The 13,095-nt window shown below is 38.9% G+C and overlaps 1 protein-coding gene across 1 annotated transcript; it reads left to right on the top strand.

The window, feature by feature from the left end:
* Positions 1–406: 406 nt before the first annotated feature.
* LOC131217570 (cytochrome P450 CYP73A100-like) lies at positions 407–3,742 on the top strand. The gene is made up of 3 exons (XM_058212505.1): positions 407–1,312; positions 2,449–2,579; positions 2,981–3,742. Exons 1-3 carry the CDS (start codon positions 453–455, stop codon positions 3,583–3,585), a joined length of 1,596 nt encoding a protein of 531 aa, XP_058068488.1. The 5' UTR covers positions 407–452; the 3' UTR covers positions 3,586–3,742.
* Positions 3,743–13,095: the final 9,353 nt, after the last annotated feature.

Here is a 13,095-nt window from a genome sequence, read left to right as displayed (position 1 = left end):
AGGTCAAATAAACATGTATGAAGTGAAAAAACAAATATCATCTTGATCCAGAACTGTTATGGCCCACAATAAGTTTTTAACAATCAATCACCACTGTTCCCTACGGTGTGGTCCACCTAAGATTTGGATCTGCTTCATTTTTTACATTATGCCTAAAATGATCTTTAGAAACTGATTGACGCAGTGGATTTAGAATAAATACATCAAGGTGGACCCCACAATGAGGGCTCACCCTCTTGGGTGACGCAGGTGCCGCACCTAATCCGCTCCCCAACTTGGAGTTGAAAATCTCTCCTCCAATCTTCCTACCTTGGTTTAAACATAGCCCATGGATTCCTCTAAAACCATTCATAATCACCCACCTTCCTAACTTTTCTTCCATTCTCCTATAAATACATTCCCCTTCATTCAAAACCACAGCCCCTCTCTCTTTCATACACCCACTTCCACACATGGCTACCTTTCTAACAAAACCTGCCTTTTGTAGTCTTGTATTAGTGAGCCTTGTTACATTGACCATTGTCTTATTTCCCTCCCTCACCACCCTTTCAAAACTCCTCCCCATCACATTCTCTCTCCTCCTCTTTCTCTCTCCTCTCCTATCCTATTTCAAGCAACCCAATCTCCCCCCTGGCCCACCCTCCTTCCCACTCTTTGGCAATTGGCTCCAAGTTGGCAATGATCTCAGCCACAGGTTCCTGGCCTCCTTGTCCCAAAAGTACGGTCGCCTCTTCCTTCTAAAGCTTGGCACCAGGAACTTAGTCGTCGTCTCGGACCCGAACCTCGCCAATGAGGTCCTACACACCCAAGGCGTCGAATTTGGGTCCCGCCCACAAAATGTTGTCTTTGACATATTTACGGGCAATGGGCAAGACATGGTCTTCACAATCTATGGTGATCACTGGCGGAAAATGCGACGGATAATGACTGTCCCATTCTTCACTAACAAGGTGGTCCACCACTATAGGAGCATGTGGGAGGAGGAGATGGATCATGTTGTGAAGGACCTGTGGACAAACGAGAGTGTGCAGACCGAAGGCCTAGTGATCCGGAGGCGGTTGCAGCTGATGCTCTACAACATCATGTATCGGATGATGTTTGATTCGAGGTTCGAGTCGATGGATGACCCGCTGTTCATACAGGCGACCCAGTTCAATTCCGAGCGGAGCCGACTAGCGCAGAGCTTTGAGTATAATTATGGGGAGTTCATTCCTTTCCTTAGACCATTTTTGAAGGGGTATTTGGAGAGGTGCAGAGAGGTGCAGAGCAGGAGGCTGGCATTTTTCAACAATTATTTCGTCGAAAACCGAAGGTAACTGTACAACATAAGGCCATGTTTGGATGCCCAATTGAATTGAATTGTAATAATTGGGAATGCTGTTGTTTCAAGACCAAATTGAAAGACAGGAAATTTTGATTTTGGGTTCCATCGAGTCATTCGCAGTGAGTTAGACTGAATTAAAATGGTGATGAATTGCAATTCAATTTATAAATTGAGCATCCGAGCGGGCCTAGATAAGTCTTTTTTTTTTTTTTTTTTTTAGGATACTACTAAGGTTTACAAGGTAAGACAACATTGGGATAGACTATCATTTACTTTGAGATTTTGCCCAAATTTTTTTTTTTCTCGCCACTAATAAAAATACTAGAGCAGTGCTTTTTTGAGAAGGGAAGTTATCAAAGTACCCACATATATTATTATTTTTGTAAGTAATAAAGTTAAAAACTTATACGCCCACATGATATTTGTGTGACATCCAACCTGTCAAACACATACATGATAATCACACTAACTAAAAACCTTTTGATCAAATCACCATTTAAATTGCATATGTATTTCGATGTTTTATGATGTGGCCTGTGTTATGTCTAGATGAACCAAATTTTTTATTTTTCTAAACATCACGATGGATTATATCTATTGGACGGGTTGGATATCATATAAATTTTCTCAATTTCGATTGCTAGAAGCATTATTAAGTAAAATCCTAATTAACGAGGAATTTTAAGGTAAAAGTTTCTTTTATTTATTTTTTTTTTTTTTAAATCTCATAACGATGAGAAAGGATCTAGTGCTCTCAGAGCACTTAAATTATAATCTTCCTACTTCCATCCAAGAGATGTGGATGATCTGTTCAGTAGATCTCAGCTGTCCATAATATCCAACACCCATTTGCGGGCTTCATGCAAAAACAAATAAACAACAACAACAACAACAAAACACACACACTGAAACACCAGATAATTCTCGATAATCACATTTATTAGATGGACGGTCAAGATCGTTTATGAAGATGGGGCCAATCATCTGTATGACCCAACATTTTTTCAGGGACCATTGTGGCTTTGGATTGCTGAGAGAAAGAGAGGCCATCTTATGGATAGACTGGATAATATCTGTATAAAGATAATGGCATAATTGTAATTCATAGCTATTCCTCTTCACAGGAAAACAATGTCAACCGATGGAGATAGGCCCAAGATAACATGCGCCATTGATCATATACTTGAAGCTGAGAGAAAGGGTGAAATAAACGAAAAAAACGTGTTGTATATTGTAGAGAACATCAATGTTGCAGGTGAGTATCAGTACATTCTCTTTTTATAGCCTTTCATTGATTTGAAATGTCCATGGATGAGGAGCTTTTGCCTTTGTTCCGTTGGATCAGGAAGGGACCTCGATCAAGACCATTCATGTTCTGAGTCCTATCCACGGATGGTCTTCAGTGTGATCTTCAACCAAGAACCATCCACCAACAAGACCCACTGGATGGACGGTTCAGATCCACCTGATCTGCCACGTATAATGAATTGGGCCACCTGATCCATTCAGGATATCTTGCCTCAAATTAGAGTGATTAATCATGAAATATTATGAAATTTTGCGATATCTGGTGCAACCAAACGCACCCTAAGAAAACAACCCAAAATGGAACCCTTAATCAAATTGCTAATACATTCACCATTACAATGTTTACAGCTATAGAGACAACCTTGTGGTCCATGGAGTGGGCCATAGCTGAGCTGGTCAACCATCCTGCTGTCCAGAGTAAGCTTCGAGCCGAAATCTCGACCGTCCTTGGCGAGAATCCGATAACAGAATCTGATCTACCTAGGCTACCTTACTTACAAGCTATAGTGAAAGAGACTCTAAGGATGCACACACCCATACCTTTGTTAGTGCCACACATGAACCTTGAAGAAGCTAAGTTGGATGGTTACACCATCCCAAAGGGGTCCAAGGTGGTGGTCAATGCATGGTGGCTCGCCAATAACCCGGCATGGTGGAACAATCCAGACGAGTTCCGGCCCGATCGGTTCATGGAAGAGGAAGCTGAAACGGAGACGGTCGTAGGTGGCAAGGTTGATTTTAGGTACCTCCCATTTGGGGTGGGCCGCCGAAGTTGCCCTGGGATCATACTTGCATTACCAATACTGGGGCTTGTGATTGGGAAATTGGTTTCAAATTTCGAATTGCACCCGCCAAAGGGGACGGACAAGATCGACGTGAGCGAGAAGGGGGGACAATTTAGTCTGCACATTGCGAACCACTCAACCGTTGTTTTCAAACCAATCAAGGGCTGATATGATCACAGGATTCGACGATTTTTTTTTTCTTCTTTTAAAGTGTTGCATGTTAAGATATCATTACGTTCAAAGAAATGCTATGTTCTTTGTTATTGTTAAATGTGTGTGTGAAATTTAAGTGAAGATGTTTTGGGGATTTTAATAATTTTTAATATTTGTGTTTGGTGCATCTTATCTCTTCTACCAAATTCTCGATGGCCAAGGCATGCCAAATAATTAAATATTATGAAATTAATCAATTTAATTTAAAAATCCTATAATAATAGTAGGGAACTGTGGTGTGGCCCACTTGAGTCATTGATCGTTAGATTTTTGGCTCCATCATCTAACAAGTGGCTTACCTAATGGATGGATAGGATGTCACACAAAAACCTTAGCAAGCTCACAAATCTCAAGTGTTATCTGGGTTGATAGATGGTAAATTAGCAATCAATGGATGAAAGGATGGTTTAAGTATCCTTTTATTTTCTTCATCTTCATGACTATCAAGATTGTTAGGTGGGCTTTATAGTTGGATGTGAAGAAAGCTTTTAAGATAATTACGATGTATCTAACCTAGTTGGTAGGTTGGCGATTGCCTCAACTTACCCTTATGTGTGAGAAGTCAGGAAGAGAGGAAGAAACAAAAAATGAATGAGAAAAAAGAAAAGAAAATGGCAGTTGGGGTTGCCGCATCGCCGCCCTTGCCCAAAAACCAATTTCTCTTGGTGTATTTACCATTAGGTGCAATCACAGCCTACTATGGAAGTGTTTCGACATAGTGATCTCAATAGGGCTATTATTTTCAATTGTTTACCAATATTGGATGACAATCGTCCAATAAGCTTTTTAGGCTAGATCGTCGGGAGGTATTATTGGTCACAATTTTATGTTGGCTCAGTTGAGCCAACAACTCAGCTGTGAAAAACCACCAAACCATGACTAATGGTAGCGTCCCTGAAAAGACAATTGCCGAATATTCACGATTGAACTTCTATGAGTTTTAAGTCATCTATATGCCCATACTTCACTAACCTTCTCTACCAAGAAGCGTATGAAAAAGCAAGAAAGTATGAAAAAGCAAGAAAGGAGAGTGTCACATGCCAATGTTAAACTTGCGAGTATGCCAAAGCTGATGATGAGTAGGGCTGTCAATGAGCCAAGTCTAGGGTTGGCTTGGGCCTGGATTTTGAACTATCTAGGCTAGCCCTATTCAAAATTTTGATTTTGCTCGGCCTGAGCCCAGGCCATGACACCCTACGTAGGAGTGGCAATCGGGTGGGTTTGGGCTGGACTGGGCTGGGCCCGGCTTAAGACCCAAGGCCTAGGCCAAGCACAATAGGCCTAATCTAAATCGTAAAAAAGTTGATTGGTCCAAGGAATGGTCTGACCTGGCCCAATATTTGAAAAAATACCTATCACCCACTTGAATGTTCATGGTCTATCTGTTGATCAAGCCGGCCACTCGTGCACAAAAGAATGGACAGTTTGGAGGAAGGAAACCAACCGTCTATATTCAAGATGGATGGGTTAGCTAACTGAAAATTGGAATGGCATATTTGTAGGATACAATGCGCATACATATAAAGCTGGGTTGAGTTGAGCTGGGCCAACTGGGTTAGTTGGGCTAAATTGACTTGAGCCTAAGCCTGCCCTTTATAATATCTGTCGGTTTCATCTTTTCATGGTCGAGCATTCCTCCCACTGTCGCAAGTTGTGTGGCCAATCTGAGCTGTGTATCTAAATGATTTTTGACCTCATGACCTAACATCAAGTGTAGAAATTAATGGACATTGTGGATTTTATATTTAAAACATGGTAGGCCTCACATCATGAACTTAAAATCAGTCTTTGGGATTTTATTTATTTATTTATTATTTTTATTTTTATTTTTATTTTTTGTGTGTGCGCTGAGAACGGTTTTTGTTGAGTCTAAAATCCACACCTGTATTGGTTTTCTTATGACTTAGTTGGCAAAATCCCTACACTTATGACATGTCCTCTCCTACCATTATATACGATAAAATGAAGATTACTTATAAAAGCTGTCTTTTGGTAAGGGAAAAAATAGTTTCTACATGACAAAACTCTATGAGTCCACCATGATGATTTATGTGTTTTATTAATTTAATCTATTCATTTTGAGAGATTATTTTAATACATGAGTTTTTTGGAACAGATCCAAAGCTCAAGTGGTCCACACCAAAGGAAGCAGTGATAATATTGACACCCACCATTGAACCTACTGTTTTCTATCTGTGGTGTGGTTCACTTGAGCATTGGATCTACTTTATTTTTGAGCTCATGTCCTAAAATAAAATGAGAAAAGCGAATGGATCATGTAAAAATAACACATATTTTGATGTGGCCCAAAGAGGTTTTACTTTTACATTATTGAGTTTTACTCGAAATTTGAGATGAAATTCTGTCAATATTTTAAACAGTTAGCACCCACCGTTATTATATACTTTTACCATTGTTTATCTATATTTACACTGAACCAAGCAGCCTTGGAAATAACATTTTTTTTTTCACGGTTTATGTTTAAAGAAAATATTAGCAACACGAGGTGGCTCATCTTGTCCTTGATATATATATATATATATATATATATATATATATATATATATATATATATATAGGAAAAGGTTCTATGCGGTTGAGCTGCGTGGGCCCCACTGTGGTGTGTGTCAAACATCTACCCCATCAGACAAATGCACCATTCCATGGTAGTCCGGTGCTTAAAAATCAAGTCATTCGGTGACTTATGTGAGCCCCACCATGATGCGTGTTGAACATCTACCCCATTAGTCAGATGCACCATTTCATGGTGGGCCTCGGGCTTAAAATTCAAGTCAATCCCTGACTTGTTGGGCCACACCACGTACAAAAGTTGAGAGGGGTTACCCTCCATGAAAACATTCATAATCATTTGTTGGGCCCACTGAGATGTGGTTCACAAATCCAATCCATCCATTATGTGTGTCCCACTTGGATGAGGGGTCAGACCAAGTTTCAGATGCATCCAAATTTTAGGTCGGCCCCACCAAGTACTTTTATATATTTTAGGCATGTCTTCACATGATTTTAGATGGTATGGCCCACCTAAGTTCTATATATGGCTGATTTTTGGGATATCCCATAATTTAAAGGGGACCCATCAAATGCATGGTGTTGATGTTTGACATACATCATGGTAGGACCCACATAGCTTGACCGTACTGAACCTTTTCCCTAAACCATATATATATATATATATGTGTTGAACATCTACCCCATCAATCAGATGCCCCATTCCATGGTGGGCCTCAGGCTTTAAATTCAAGTCAATCCCTTACTTGTGTGGGCCACACCACATACAAAAGTTGAGAGGGGTTACCTTTCCATTAAAATATTCATAATCATTTGTTGGGCCCATCGAGATGTGGTTCACAAATCCAGCCCATCCATTATGTGTGTCCCACTTGGATGAGGGGTCAGACCAAGTTTCAGACGCATCCAAATTTTAGGTGGGCCCCACCAAGTGCTTTTATATGTTTTAGTTATATCTTCACATGATTTTAGATGGTATGGCCCCACCTAAGTTCCATATACGACTGATTTTTGGGATATCCCATAATTTAAAGGGGACCCATCAAATGCACGGTGTTAATGTTTAATATACATCGTGGTGGGGCCCACACAGCTCAACCTCATGGGAAGTTCCCATGAGCACCCTTTCCATATATATATATATATATATATATATATATATAGGAATGCTCACCCAGCTTCTTATATGAGCACCCATGCGCACCTTTACACACATGTCCTAGGCACAAAATTTGAACAGTTAACGTGATGGTGATGCGGCACCTCTTGAAACCTTATAAGCCCAACTTTCAGCCTGATACAAAGTTGGTGTGCTATGGCAAAGGGAAAAAGTTTCCTCCCTTTATGAAGTATATGTGACCTTATGAATGGGTTGGATTGCAAATAAACATCACAATAGGCCTTTGGAAGTTTTCAATAGTAAGAGTTCAATCCTCACAACTTCGCATGGTGTTGTCCACTTGAGCCTTCAATCTACTTTCTTTCTGTGCTCATCCCCTTAAATGATTCGTCAAAATAGATAAACGTTATGGATAAAACACATAGATCAAGGTGGGCCTCAGAAGGCCCATGACCATCCGTCTTTATCCCGTTCATGGTGGGGTAGTGCCCAATCGGCACCCTTAGCTTTGGGCTCATGTCCTAGTAAAATGGATGGACAATATAGATATACATGGCATACATATAGGTGGGTCGCAACCACATCGTTAGTTTAACGGTCGCAGCTAAGTTGCCTCCCACTATGGAATGGACCAGGTCAATCAACATCGCTGGAGAATTCAAGTCCCATCCAAGACCCATCGTTTTCCCCTGTGCTTAAAGTCCAATTTCTTCGGTTACAATGTTAAGAACGGGTCGTTTCTTTGAAACCTTGACTAAATCTGGAAAGTGGGGATTTCAAAGTCTGCTTTTACTTTCCATAAGAAATAATTGAAAATTAGTGAATTTTCGGGTCCGCGTGCAGCCAACCTTTCCTGGTTTGTTCCCACCCAAAGGTATGTGTGGGCCTAAGGACGATGAATCTAGACTTTCCATCTGGTGCGTTCATTTAGCCACAGTACATTATAAAGAAAGCACAGTACTGATTGGTAAATCCTAACCATCCATTTAATAAACTATTCCGAGCTTTTTAAAAAACATAATTATTACCCTTAATTTATATTCATTTGAGGTAAAATCATAATTATTTTGTTTCACACATGTTACTCAATATCACGAGGTTGGCTTCTAAGCCAAAACTCCGCAGCCCCACCATGATATATATGTTATGTCTATGCGTCTATGCTCTCCTTTCATTTTTTTTTTCCAGTTAGAATTTAGGACATGAGCCAAAAATCAGGTAAACACAAATCTCAACTGGGCCACACCATAGAAGGTAATGAGAATTGAATGATAACCATTTAAAATTGTGTGGGGCTATAGAAATTTTGGAAAAGCTAACATTTGTGTGTTTGTATGACCTTATGAACAGTTTGGATTGTGAGCCCTATGGGCCCTACTAAGGGTTCAACAAGGGGTGTGAGAATTTCCATTGCTTCCTATGGTGTGTTCTACTTAGTTTTGAATCTGTCTCATTTTTTAGCTCGTCCTAAAATGATCCATTAAAATGATTAGTCGATTTAGGTAAACATACACATCATGGTGGGGCCCATATACTCTACTTCATTTCAGAGGTTAAAATCTACCCAAAAGAGGTAGCTATCACAGTAATACCAATGTAATCTCTAAAGTAATTAATACCAAAGAAGCTCAAATTCATTGCAATTACTTTCAATCAAACATGTATTTAATAATCCTAAGGCGTGGATGCCTAAAAATGTGTTCATTTCATTTTAGTTAACAATAATTACTGCATAGAGATTTTGATCTCTAATATATAATTAATGTATTTTTTTATGTAAATTTGTTATGTATTAGAGATCAAGATATCTAATACATAAATGATGTTACCTGAAATGAGATTAAATCAATTTTAAATGTTTACCAAACAGGGCATCTAGGTCAGCCTCTGACACCATTAATGAACTTGTGTGAGTTTTACTTCCAAACCCAACCCCCAAGCCCAACATGCCAACAAAGGTCGGCCCTAAAAGCCTAATAAGACAACTCTACCAATTGCAGCCCTGCCCTTAACACATCCCTATAAAAACATATTCATTTAAAATCGAGGCTAAAATTAGGTGCGCCCAACTCCATCATTTATGTGGCGTGAAAATAAGGTCATGATGCAGGTGCACCACAAAGAACTACCTAATTAATATAGAATTTATATTTCAGTACCTTTCTTTTAAAAGGTTTTCAAAATGATACCTCCTTAATTCATATACTTATCATTCTACTACCTTGACTTACATTTATTAGATTTTTTTAAAATGATGGATTGATGAGTGTGAAAGTAAATGAGTCCACTACTATGGTGAGCCCCATTGTGACGTTTATGTAAAAATCACCCCGAACACCATGTGTATCACCTCGTGTTAGGCAAGTTACCAAAAAATCACTCTCATCAATGATTCAGGTGGACTACATTATTGAAAACTATGTATAGGGCAGTTATCGCCCTCCAAATTATTTTCCTTGGCATGGCTTATATGAATCATGGGTGGGCTTGAGTTTCAGGGCACATGCCTAAATTTAAGTAGGGCATCTAATGATGGGAGTGGATTTCATATAATTATTCTGGTGGACCCTGGAAAAATAAAGGGTCCTCCAACTACTTTCTTTGTGTTGGGCCATCTAAATCACAAGTAAGTTTGATTTTTTTATTTTAGCCTAAATTAGGATTGCCCATCTAATGGTCAAAGTCATTGCTCATACACGCCATTGTGGGCCATGCTAAAAATCAAGTCCTGCCTCCATCATGAACGGTAAAAAGAGCGTTCAAGAAGGAAAATATGGAATCTATGTTTGTCTCGATCTTAATGGGCCCACCATAACATTTACCTAAGATCCACTCTGACCCTTTTAATGGGCCCACCATTATTATTATATGAAATCCACTCTGACCAGTCGACTCCACACAAAAACTTAGGCTTATGGACAAAAAATCATATCCCTCCATGATTGACATAGGCTAATGGAAACAGTTTGGAGTGTAAGCATTGTCCTGTACACTGTTTTCAATCATATGATCCACTTGTATCACAAATGGAATTGATTTTTGACCCTTGCCCCGACATGTGATGGCATACTTGATGGCCGGACTCAATTTTAAAATAAACATCATGGTGGGGGGCCATCCACTCATTTGCTAACATGCTAACATGACTAAAGGTAGTGGGAGTAGCTTCTTGGAAACCTTTTATAAAAAGGTATTGAATTGTAAATTCCATATGAATTAAGCAGTTCTTTGTGTGTGTGTGTGTAGGTGGAATTTAGAACATTTCCACATTCTGTCCGCTGAAAGTTTCAAAATAACACCGTGTTTACATGGTGAACATAAAATGATAATAATAATAAATAAATAAAAATAAAACTAGGCAGTCTTCAACGCTTGATTTCTTCCGGGTTTTACTTTCTTCGTGTGGCTAATTTAGCTAGACACCTAGCTTTAAGAAGCAGACGAGTCTGATTTGACTCACCTGAGTCGACTCATGATTTGTTCGAACCTAGTCCGGCTTGATAACCCGAGTCAGGAGTGAATCTGACCTTTCTAGCCTTTACCCAGGTGAGCCCGACTCCACTCACGACCAATGGAGCCGGGTCAAGTCACCAGGTCTTTAAATCATGGCTCATGTAGAAATTTTAGGCTATACATCTATGTTAGTTCTCCACCTTCAAAAATTAGTGATGACTCTTCAAACGTACATACAATGTTCTTTTTTTGAAATTCAGATGATCCAAACCGTAGAACCAGTTTTAGATGGAGTGTGATGGAAAAAGACTGATGAGATAATATTAAACATCTAGTTTTTTTCTTTTGATTTTGTACTACTCACCCATTTACTTTTAACCATCCATTTCATAGCCACTAATCAAATAATTTATATGCTTAATGCCATGTATTCATTTCGTCAGCTCATGTTCATTTGAGTGTCCGATCTATTTTAATTTTTAGCTCTTACTTTAAAATCATATGTGACAATGTGAATAAACAAATAAATAACGGTAGTCTCCAAAACAAATTTACTCTACCCGTATTTCAAAGCAGATTGGCTGGTGTACTCGCATCAGCTGCATGGCTGCTGTATGACATCAGTAAGTAATGTGGGTCTGATTATAAGGTATGTATTATATTTAAATCATTCATCTATTTTTTTCATTGTATTAAGGCTTGAGATGAAAAATAAGATAGTTCTAACTATTAAGTGGACCACACTGCGAAAAGCAATGGGAGATTTAACGTCTACCATTGAAACCCTTTTTGAGGTCACAGAAGTTTTGGATCAATATAAAATTTGTATTTCTTCTTAATTCAGGTATTTGTGACCTTATGAACAGATTAGATGAAACACAAACATTATAGTAGGCCCTACGAATTGCTTCACGGTGAAAATTATTATCTCCGATGCTACTTGTGGTGTGGTCCACTTGATCTTTGGATATGATTCATTTTTGTATAATGCTCTAAAATGATCTCTAAAAATAGATGAACGGCTTAGATATAATAAATGTATAACTGTGGGGCCATATAACTTTGATATCCTTTGAACCGTTGGTACAACTCGCAGCTCGAGAAGTGTCGGTGTCCGTCTTCGCACGACACGTACCTACAGCAGCTATATAGCTGATGTGTAGTACACCAGCCAATCCGCTTCCCCGGATTTCAGATAGATATGGGCGGACTAAGACACAATCCACTTCATAAGAAGATAACCCACGGCATTTATTAATGCAGTTGCAGAGTAGGCAGCAGAAAAAGGGTTGATACTCTGGAGGAGTGATATGGTTGATATGCCGGTACTTGGAAATTGCATAAATGGCCTACAAGCGCAAAATAACTTTTTAAGTCATGTGTCCAAGATGCTTTTTGAAATAAGTTATATGATCAGCTGACTACCTGATAGGTGGACACTAATTGGACGGCTAAGAATGAAAATAAAAATATCTGTTGGTCCTGTTTCAAAGTTCACAAATCAGAGGTTATAATCAACCAATCTACTTTTGAGAACATGATTAAGAGGAAGTGAGATCCACAATTTAGCTGGTTTATTTTGAGTTATCTATGCACCGCGTACAATTTTCCGACTGCCTGTGTATCACCCATCACAGTCTGTCAGAGTATAAATAACACTACCAGCCGACCTATTTATCAAAGAAGCTTGAGAAATGGGAATCAAATGACCGACCGCAAAAGTAGCAAGGCCGCCTTCATCCATCACATGCTCCATCATCTTCATACACGTGTCCATGTATAAATCAATCTAGACCACTCATGATAGGAACCACCGGCCAAATTCCAAAACCTGCATTGAACTAAGAACTCCTTCTCACTTCTCAGTATCTTGAAAATAAGTAGTTGAACCAACCTGGATTCCATGGCAGGACTCCATTGGACCCACTTTAATGTATATGTTTTATCCATACCGTTTATCTATTTTTCCAGCTCATTTTAGAGAATAAAGGAGGAAAATTAAAGCACATCCAAAGCTCAATAGACCACACGCTAGGAAATTATAAGAATTAAACACTCACAGCTGAAAACTTCCTGAGGATCATAGAAGTACTCGATCAAGCTGATATTTGTATCCTTGTGACCTTATGAGCTGATTAGATGACAATGTATGTCATTGAAAGGCGACAAGGATGTACATCATCTTCCAAACTTTCTTACCTCAGGGTTTACTGGGATCTGATATGTTTCAATTTTAAGCTAGTGGATGGATGAAGGGAATGAATAAAGCAGCCTGATATATATATATATATATATATATATATATATATATATATATATATATATATATATATATATATATATATATCCACATCGTATGCTCA

The sequence above is a fragment of the Magnolia sinica genome, chromosome 10 (genome assembly GCF_029962835.1).
Source record: "Magnolia sinica isolate HGM2019 chromosome 10, MsV1, whole genome shotgun sequence".
Lineage (NCBI taxonomy): Eukaryota > Viridiplantae > Streptophyta > Magnoliopsida > Magnoliales > Magnoliaceae > Magnolia > Magnolia sinica.
Note: the sequence above shows the minus strand (reverse complement) of the source record. Positions and strands in the feature narration are given on the sequence as shown.